Source organism: Dendropsophus ebraccatus, chromosome 8 (genome assembly GCF_027789765.1).
Source record: "Dendropsophus ebraccatus isolate aDenEbr1 chromosome 8, aDenEbr1.pat, whole genome shotgun sequence".
NCBI lineage: Eukaryota > Metazoa > Chordata > Amphibia > Anura > Hylidae > Dendropsophus > Dendropsophus ebraccatus.
The window spans coordinates 51,863,467-51,874,044 of NC_091461.1; the positions used below are offsets into that span (position 1 = coordinate 51,863,467).

General features: G+C 45.7%; 1 protein-coding gene across 1 annotated transcript; it reads left to right on the top strand.

Moving 5' to 3' along the window:
• Window positions 1–4,901: 4,901 nt before the first annotated feature.
• LOC138798572 (interferon-induced protein with tetratricopeptide repeats 5-like) lies at window positions 4,902–9,046 on the top strand. The gene is made up of 2 exons (XM_069979086.1): window positions 4,902–4,978; window positions 7,508–9,046. The coding sequence occupies exons 1-2, from the start codon at window positions 4,902–4,904 to the stop codon at window positions 8,949–8,951; spliced, it is 1,521 nt and encodes a 506-aa protein (XP_069835187.1). The 3' UTR covers window positions 8,952–9,046.
• The last annotated feature ends 1,532 nt before the right edge of the window (window positions 9,047–10,578 follow it).

Consider the following 10,578-nt stretch of genomic DNA (forward strand, 5'->3'; position numbering starts at 1 on the left):
CCAGGAGACATTAGCTACGCCCCTGGCGCCCTGTATTGCCGCTCACTATGCATATGCATAGTGAGCGGCCCTAAGCGATCCCCTCCGCCCGCCCCTTCTATCGCCGCTCAGATGAGCCGATCAGAAGCCCGGGAAAGTGCTATGAGCAGAACTTTCCTGGGCTCCTGATCGGCTAAGCGGCAATGGAGGGGGCCGGCTGGGCGGGCGGAGGGGATCGCTGTTCTACTCACCTGTCCGCCGGCTCCAGCAGCTCCTCTCCCGACACTCCGGTCTCCCGTCATCCTCCGGGCACAGGCAGTGGGGTACAGAGACGCTGCCTGTGTCCCGGAAGTGTTCTGCAGCTGCAGTCTCTCTGTCCCCCGCTGCCTGTGCTGGAGGATGACGGGAGACCGGAGTGTCGGGAGAGGAGCAGCTGGGCCGGCGGACAGGTGAGTAGCCTGTTGTTTTTCTAGTCGCAGGGATGATTGGCTACCATGGGGGGCACTGTATGGGGGCATTGGCTACTATATGGGGGCATTGGCTACTATGGGGGCACTGTATGGGGGCATTGTCTACTATATGGGGGCATTGGCTACTATGTGGGGCACTGTATGGGGGCATTGGCTACTATATGGGGGCACTTTATGGGGGCATTGGCTACTATATGGGGGCACTGGCTACTATATGAGGGCACTGTATGGGGGCATTGGCTACTATATGGGGGCACTGTATGGGGGCATTGGCTACTATATGGGGGCATTGGCTACTATATGGGGGCACTGTATGGGGCATTGGCTACTATATGAGGGCACTGTATGGGGGCATTGGCTACTATGGGGGCATTGGCTACTATGTGGGGCCATTGGCTACTATGTGGGGGCTTTGGCTACTATGGGGGGCACTATATGGGGGCATTGGCTACTATGTGGGCACTATATGGGGGCATTGGCTACTATGTGGGGCACTATATGGGGGCATTGGCTACTATATGGGGCACTATATGGGGGCATTGGCACCGATTACACTGCTGCTATCTCCAAACTGTGACAATGAGCAAAATATTTTTTTTTCTATTTTTCCCCCCTAAAATCAGGGGTGCGTCTTATCAAAAGGCGCGTCCTATAAAGCGAAAAAATACGGTGTATATATATATATATATATATACATATATATATACATATATATATATATATATATATATATATATATATATTGCTGTTTATACCACTATTCTTGCCTTTCAACAAGAGCACTTGAACTGGTTATCACTGTTAACACAGTACGACAAATAGAGGTGTAGTGTCCCGGTATTGGTGGTACACTAAGCTTTATACCACCTCGGTAAAATACCTCTGTCAGGTATCGCACAAAAGGGGGTGAAGGAGTTGTTTATGTGTTTCCCCACTAGGTGTCACCCTGTTTTGTATGTACATGTTTTTTCTATTTAGCACAGCTAAAGGAGAGAAATTAATTCACGGTTTATTGTTATGTGTTACTTTATTGTCCAATCACAGGTGAAGGTGTTTTCCCCTTTCCCTTTCACTTTTCCACCTATTACACTTTTTCTTTCTCCTATTCCTTATATTCCCCACCAATCACAGCAAAGCTTTGTTTCCCCTATAAAAGAGAGGTCAGTTCCTGGTGGGAGGACTTTTGTCAGTAGTGGTGTGGAGGGACTAAGCCACACAGTCAGAGCTTCTGATGCAACTTATACACAGGCCTGGCCTCAGGGCATGGGATTCCATACAAAAGCCTTATCTTTCTAGCCATGTTGGGCTGTGCCATGTTGGGCAAGGGTGGTGAGGCTGTGGTCAAGGGGAAAAAGGGATTACCCTGCCTATGCTGGGGGTCTACTTCTCTCTTTCAAGAACCACGGCCCAAGGTCTGCAGGAGGTACTCAAGAAGCACAGCTCAAGGTCTGCAGGAGGTTCTTAAGAGGCACTGAACAGGGTCTGCACAAGGTACTCAAGAAGCACTGCACAAGGTCTGCAGGAGGTACTATAACTGTGACCCCCACAGCTGAAGGAGTCTAGACAGGTCCCCATTACCCTGAGCCAGCCATAAGCCCACTACTGTACTCAAGTTGGTCTCAGAACAAGTCCAATACTTTCTCAAAGCTATCTTTATTTATTCACCTGTTTTCCATCTCTGTCACCTGCTCTCAAAGTTATCACCATTGCTATTGTTGCCTTGTATTGCACTAAAGTTTACTTTAAGTAAAAAGTCACCATGTGTTACGGCCGTGGCGTCCTGTGCTTCGGCCCGCTGCCGCCACTGTGCTCCCCTCTGTTCCCGGCTCACAGCAGGCACCGGAGCCCATATGCAGGGGTTCGGTGCTGCTTACCTTTCAGCCCCTCCAGGCGCCCTACCCCGCCATGTTCCAGTCTCTTCATGCTCTACCCCGCCCCCTAGAGCGCGTTCGGCAGCTCTCTTTGATTTAAAGAGTCACTGTCGTATTTTTTTTTTTTTTGCAGAAATCAATAGTCCAGGCGATTTTAAGAAACTTTGTAATTGGGTTTATTAGCCAAATCTGCCATTATCTGCATGTAAAAAGCCTTTTCCCAGGTCCCCCCCTCCTTCCTCTTTTTCATCCACTCTGAAAAATCTGAAAATTGTGACTTGTTGCAGGAGACGTACCCTGTCTGCTCTAGGGAGAGGGGAGGGGGGAAGAGGAAGGAGGGAGTTAGCCAGCAGCAGAAAGCAGATAACAGAGGATTACAGGCACGGAGCTGGGTGACAGCTGTAATCCGAGCTCAGACAGGTCACTGGTGATGGTCAGAACAGATAACGGGTGAGGGATTTGTAGATTAACTCTTTGTTGTCCTGTTTTGGTCTTTTCTTTAGCTCTCTCCATAGGAGAACAATGAAGACAGGGGGGAGAGCTTCAAACTGCTTTTTCATGATAAAAATGCATTTTTCGGATAATAAACCCAATTACAAAGTTTCTTAAAATCGCCTGGACTATTGATTTCTGCAAAAAAAAAATTCATGACAGTGACACTTTAAAGGGACAATGCATCCCTGATTGGTTGTGCACCTAATCCCCTCCCTATTAAAGCTGGAACTGTCCTGACATTCCCTGTTGGAGCCTCTGCATGCTTCCCTTAGAGTGTGCTCCCAGCTCTCCGTTGTTCCTGCCTGTGGTTTCTGCAGGCAGGCAATGGTAAAAACCAGCGGCCCCTTAGACTCAACTCCCTGGTGTGGCTTACACCATTGTTAGCAGTTGTCGCCCAGCAGTTTCCACAGATCCAGCAGCAGTCGCAGCAGATCCAGCAATTGTCTGCCACCTTGCAGTAGCGTGCGTCATCACAACAGGCTCCTCCAGTGACTCCACCACCTTAGGAGCCTGTAATGTCACCTCTTGGCCTGAACCTACACCTCACATGCTACTAAGTATGGTAGAGACAACAAGATTTGCAGAGGATTCATCACCCAGTGTGCCATGCACATCGTGCTTCTGACCAACCAGTTCACCACTCAACATTCCAAGGTGGCATTCGTCATCAGCCTTCTGGAGGGGAAGGCCATGGCCTGGGCAACACCGTTGTGGGACTGAAACAATCCAGTTACAGCTAACCTCCGGGCCTTCTGGGCAGAGTTCCAGTGCGTGTTCGAAGAGCCAAATCGAGCTTCTTCTGCAGAGATCACCCTCCTCAATCTTCACCATGGTAACTTCTCCATAGGGGAGTATGTGGTACAATTTTGCATGTTAGCCGCCGAATTTGACTGGAATAATACCATTATAGTTGCCACCTTCAAGAGGGGCCTTTCTAGTCATGTGAAAGACATGCTTTCTAGCCAAGACCTCACAACCTCTCTTTGAATAACTTGATCCATCTGGCCTCCCGGATTGACGTCCGGTTCTCTGAGAGAGAGGAGGAGATTCGACAAGAACGCGAGCAGCAAGCACCTTGTTGCACCTTCCGTTTGGTGCCAGCGTTCAAGAGGGACCAGGAGAAGAAGAAGAAGACCTGCAGCCCGGACAGGTAATGTATGAAACAAGGGCTGCAAGGACATTGGTAACAATGTCCCTGCAGCCCTTGCTAACGATCATCAAGACAGTGGAATAGGCCCAGTAAACGAGGAATAGGCCCAGATCGGCGCTCGTTTACATCGTTGATCGGGCCCTGCTTGGCCCATGGAATAGGACCCTTAGGCTCTGCTGGAACGAAAGCTGAGTTGTGATTGGTTGCTGTGGGCAGTTTGCACCAGTCTAAATTTAACACCCTTTGATAAATCTCTATAGTCCGGGTGGGTCACTTGCCACTCAGGACTACTGTGAAAAGAGCCAAAGGGACCCATCACAACCCGGCAGGTCAACGACCATTTCTGGGGAATACAGTCAGCCACTATACAAAGCAGGTACCAACATTACACCTGTGTGCTGGACTAGCACTGGCGACATGACACTTACACTTTTGGCTAAGCTCTCACTACCACCTGTCATAACGTCATCATGGCGGTGCAACACCACATGTATTACTTGTGTATATACTTGCTGTGTACACTTATATGTTATGCTTGTAAAAGGCAAATTTCACTGGTGAATAAAAGTCACAGTTTGTTTTGAAAGTGTTGTCTCATTACTTTTAGACTGATTCTTTACAGACTTGGGGTACAGTCTGTTGAGGGGTGCACAATTTCCAGTTGTGCTGTTGACTTTGCTCTCAATGTTGTCACTCATTTGTAGTGTATAATCAGAACTGAAACTAAGGAAAATTAGTTACTAGTCATTTACATCTGTAATATGCTTCACTCTCTCTGCTTATATAACATACTGTAGCTGCTTTTAGTTTCTATTATCTAAATGGCATGAGAAAGTTTCATTTTCTAGTGTTCCTCGGCAGTATCATTTCTCCCTTCTCCCCTCCCTCTGTTGATGCTGGTGTCCGTCACCATGAGGATTTTCTGACTATAAAAGCATGAAGGCAGGATCAGGAACAGAATCCTGTACTCTTCTTCACACAGATAGGGGGGACACAAAACCTGACAGAATGAGGTAAATACCTTTTCTTTATGTTTTGTGAATTAAACTACACAATGGCTTGACTATTTAATATGCTGATAGACAAGTGCTTTACATTTTACTTGATTTGATTTAATGTCCACTTTCTGCTATAATGTATATAGAAGACATCTCTATATTCAGTCTCATGGCATCATTCAAATTAGCAAATGCAGATCCAGAGTGGAGGGCTTGTTCAACAAAATATTGTTATTTAAAGGGGCACTCCAGAGACAAAAATAGTTTTAAATCAACTGGCTTCAGAAAGTTACACAAATTTGGAAATGATTTCTATTAAAAAATCTTGACTTCTAGTACTTATCAGCTGCTGTATGTCCTGCAGGAAGTGGTGTATTCTTTCCAGTCTGAGGGTACATGCACACTACGGAATACCACCGCGGATTCTGCAGCTCATCCCTGCTCGTGGATGTTGGTGGCCGCGCGCATCCCTGCTGCTCATATAGGGCCAGTTCACACTGAGCAAAATCGTCGGAATCCCGCTGTGCTCAGTGTGCTGCTGTTAGTGAATGGAGAGGGCGCGCGCTCGTCCACTGCCGCCGCTCTCCACTCAAAGAACTAACATGTTAGTTCTTTGAGCGGAGAGGGAGTGGACGAGCACGCGCCCTTTCTATTCACTTACAGCAGCACACTAAGCATGGCGGGATTTCCGACGATCTTGCTCAGTGTGAACTGGCCCTTAGGCTTTATTCTATGGTTTGCCAGATTACGCCGCCTGCCCGAAGAATGAACCTGCTCATTCTTCGGGTGGATGGCGGAATCTAGCAAACCATAGAATGAAGCCTGTCGGAGCAGCGGAGATGCGTGCCGCTGCCAGCACCCGCAAACAAGAGTAAGCCGCAGCTTAGCGTTGCTGCCACCTCTGTCAGTGACAGGAACTGTCCAGAAAAGTAGTAAATCCCCTTAGAAAACCTCTCCTGCTTTGGAAAGTTAATGTCAAAGACAGAGGTGATGACAGACAGCACAGTGTCAGACTGGAAAGAAAACACCACTTTCTGCAGGGCATACAGCAGTACATAAGTACTTGAAGACTTGGGAGGACATTTATCAAACATGGTGTAAAGTTAAACTGGTTAAGTTGCTCCTAGCAACCAATCAGATTCTACCTTTCATTCCTTACAGACTGGAAAATGAAAGTTGGAATCTGATTGGTTGCTTGGGGCAACTGAGCCAGGGACACTTTTTCCCTCTGGTGTAAAGTGAAAAGTGGATTCAGATCAGATTCCACCTTTCATTTTCCAAAGAGTCTGTGAGGAATGAACGGTGGAATCTGATTGGTTGCTAGGGGCAACTGTGCCAGTTTCACTTTACACCATGTTTGATAAATCTCCCCCATTGTGTTTATGTTAGTTTAATTTTTTTTTTCCAATTTTTTTTTTTTACTTTTACATCTTGTTTTACTTTCCCACTAGGGAACTTAAAGCGACACTGTCACCCCCTATTTGCATTTGACTTCTCTCCACAGGTGTAAAAGGTAAATGTTGCAGCTTTCATTACTTATTTTATACCACACCTCATGGTGCTTGTTCTGGTAAAAAGTCATTTTTATCACCTGTAGATTGGTATATGTGGGGGGGGGCCTCGTGGCCTATGTGCCACATCGCTCCGCCCCTAGCGCCACTTAGCCCCTCCCTATCTGTGAGGTCATCACCACATAGGCCCCTCCCCCTCAGCATCCATTGGAAGAGCCAGCCTAAAGCTTTAGGCCCCACCCCCACTAGATTGTCCCACACCAATGGCCGCTGAGGGGGCGGGGCCTACGCTGCGATGTTGACACATATGAGGCGGGGCTAAGTGGCGCTAGGGGAGGAGCGATGTGGCACATAGGCCGCGTATAGGCCCACATATACCAATCCACAGGTGATAAAAACAACTTTTTACCAGAACAAGCACCATGAGGTGTGATATAAAATAAGTGATGAAAGCTGTAACATTTACCCTTTACACCTGTGGAGAGCAGTCAAAATGCAAATAGGGGTAATAGTGTCACTTTAACTATCTGATTGCCTGATCAGATATATAATACACTGTAGTGCCATATTATGCCTGTTAGTAATGCATAGTAAGGCATACAGATCAGGCTTCCAAAGTTATGACATTGGAGGCCTCAGTGAAGCCTCCGGTTGTCATATCTAACTTTATGACAATGTAATTGCATCGCAGTGCCTCAATGCTGAAACGAGGAAGATTTCTGTATCTGCTATCCCTATAGATGCTCCGGTCATGGCATGGCTGGCACGGGCACCAAAGCTGTGCCTATTTCATCCATGGATGTGTCAACATGTCCATATGCAGGAAGAGATCCAAGTTAGAGACCCCAAAAAATGACATTGCTACAGTATCTATTAGCTATACAGGATGCAATGCAAAGAACGGTCTAGCTACATTTTGTATATAGTGGCCCTGTTTAGTGACTTATGTAGTATATATACCGTATTTTATTTGTATATATTATAACTTTTTATTACTCAACCACTAATACCAATCTCTTATTTTCTCTCACAGTGGGATATCAAAAGGAGCATTAAAGCTGCATTTGCTACAACTCAAATGTCACTTTACATGGAAACTTCTTTTGAAGGACATAGACCCTGAAGAATTAGAAGACAGATTGTATGATCAGCTGACTTTTCTTGTCACCAGGAACAAATACATGGTGTACAATCTACTGGCCTATGTGATGCATCTGAAAGGTGACTGCCCAAAAGCAATTGCCAATTTGGGGAAAGCAGAAGAAATGATTAAAGAGAACAATCCAGATGGAACTGATCACAGATATTTGGTGACATATGGAAATTATGCTTGGGTGCTTTACTACTTAAACCAGTATGAAGAGTCTCAAAAATATATAGATAAAGTAGAGCAGATTTGTAAAAAACTAAAAGATACACCAGACCGAGCTGAAATCTATGGGGAAAAGGGCTGGACTCTACTCAAATTTTGTGGCCAATATTATAAAGAAGCAAAACAATGCTTTGAGAAGGCTTTGGAGCTAGAGCCAGAAGATCCTGAATGGAACTCCGGATATGCAACTGTGGTCTATAGACTGGAAGGTTTTAATGGCAGACAATGTCCAGCTTCAGAATGCAGATCCATAGAGCTACTGGAACGGGCAGTAGAGAAGAATCCAAATGATGCAGTGGTGAAGGCGCTACTTGCTTTGAAGCTTCAAGATCTTAATAGAAGTGATGAAGGAAAAACATACATTGAAGAAGCCTTAAAACAGGCCCCAAGCTCTCCATATTTGCTCCGGTATGTAGCAAAGTTTTACAGGAGAGCTGGGATGGTGGATGAGGCCTTGGGAGCCTTAAAAACTGCCATTAATCTCATCCCAACTTCTGGATTTCTTCATCACCAAGTAGGACTGTGTTACAGGAAAAAGTATTACAGTTACAAAAAGAAGTCTGGAAACAGAAACATGTATGCCAGAGAAATGGACTCAGAAGAATTAAATGATCTCATCCAAAATACAATCTTTCATTTTGAAAAGGCAGTAGAGTACAAGAAAACATTTGTGTATGCATATGTAGACTTAGCAAACGCATATCGTGAAGTAAAGGAATATCAGAAAGCAGAGGATACATTGCAAGTCGTTTTGGCATTCAATCTTATAGATGAGGAGAAGCAGCAAATCTATTGCAGCTATGGACAACTCAAAGAATTCTGCACCGGGTCTGAATCTGAAGCCATTGACTACTATAAAAAGAGTCTCCAGATTAAAATACTCCATTGCGAGAAGGAAATATGTGAAAAGGCTCTAAAAAGAATTTCCTCAAAGAAGATCAGGAATAATTTTCGTGATGCAGAGGCATTTGCTTTGCTTGGGTTTGTCCATAAAACTAATGGGGAAAGAAATGATGCAATTGATTGCTATGAACAAGCCTTGAAATACGACCCTTACAATGAGGAATATGTGAGCGAGCTTTGTGAGCTGAAATTGACGATATGAAAAGAAAAGTGTTGTAGAGAAATTGTGTTATTTAAAGATTTCTTCTTCTTCACTTTATAAATCTTTATAATATAATAGATCATATAAAATATACATGTACATAATAAAATATCTATATCATAAAAATCAAAGTCTGTCTGTCTGTCTGTCCTTCTGTCTGTCTGTCTGTCTGTCTGTCCTCTATAGACTTCCAAACGCCTGAACCGTTTGACCCCAAATTTGGCACACAGATACATTGGGTGCCCGGGAAGGTTATTGCGAAGGTCCCGTCCCCGCCAGATGTACAGGAGGGGAGGGGGAGGGGGAAGAGATGCGCCTCTTAGAGATGAATGGGAAAATCTCCTCACTGCAAACACAGGTGATATAATTAGCTGCAGCAGACACAGCAGTTGGAGCCTTAGCAACCAATAGGATTACTGCTTTCATTTTCACAGGGAGCAATGGTTGCTAGGGAACCTGCCTTACAACATCCACAGTAATAACTGGTAGGCCCCCTACTCCATCTATACAGGACATGTATATACAGGGCCCCCTACTCCATCTATACAGTACATGTATATACAGGGCCCCCTACTCCATCTATACAGAACATGTATATACAGGACCCCCTACTCCATCTATACAGTACATGTATATACAGGACCCCCTACTCCATCCATACAGTACATGTATATACAGGGCACAACAGATATACCAAACTATGACTGGGTAACACTGCTACACCAGACCTGACCAATACCGCCATACTGTGCTGGATAACACTGTCATACCAGACCTGACCAATACCGCCATACTGTGCTGGATAACACTGTCATACCAGACCTGACCAATACCGCCATACTGTGACTGGATAACACTGCCAGACCTGACCAATACCGCCATACTGTGACTGGATAACACCGCCACACCAGACCTGACCAATACCGCCATACTGTGACTGGATAACACTGCCACACCAGACCTGACCAATACCGCCATACTGTGACTGGATAACACTGCCACACCAGACCTGACCAATACCGCCATACTGTGACTGGATAACACTGCCACACCAGACCTGACCAATACCGCCATACTGTGACTGGATAACACTGTCATACCAGACCTGACCAATACCGCCATACTGTGACTGGATAACACTGTCATATAAGACCTGACCAATACCGCCATACTGTGACTGGATAACACTGCCATACCAGACCTGACCAATACCGCCATACTGTGCTGGATAACACTGTCATACCAGACCTGACCAATACCGCCATACTGTGACTGGATAACACTGCCATACCAGACATGACCAATACCGGCAAACTGTGACTGGGTAACACCGCCACACCAGTCCTGACCAATACCACCATACTGTAACTGGATAACACCATCATATCAGACCTGACCGATACTGCCGTACTGTGACTGGATAACACTGCTATACCAGACCTGACCAATACCACCATACCGTGACTGGATAACACCGCCACACCAGACCTGACCAATACCGCCATACTGTGACTGGATAACACCCCCATACCAGACATGACCAATACCAACACTCTGTGACTGAATAACTCTGCCATACGGGTAAATACAACCCTGCAGGTATACAGGACACTACAGGTATACAGGA

Bases quoted from the DNA above. Each gene is read 5' to 3' on its own strand.
- LOC138798572 (XM_069979086.1), top strand. From the start codon at position 4,902: ATGAAGGCAGGATCAGGAACAGAATCCTGTACTCTTCTTCACACAGAT. The intron at 4,979-7,507 runs GTAAATACCTTT...TTTCTCTCACAG, and splicing joins ACAAAACCTGACAGAATGAG to TGGGATATCAAAAGGAGCAT.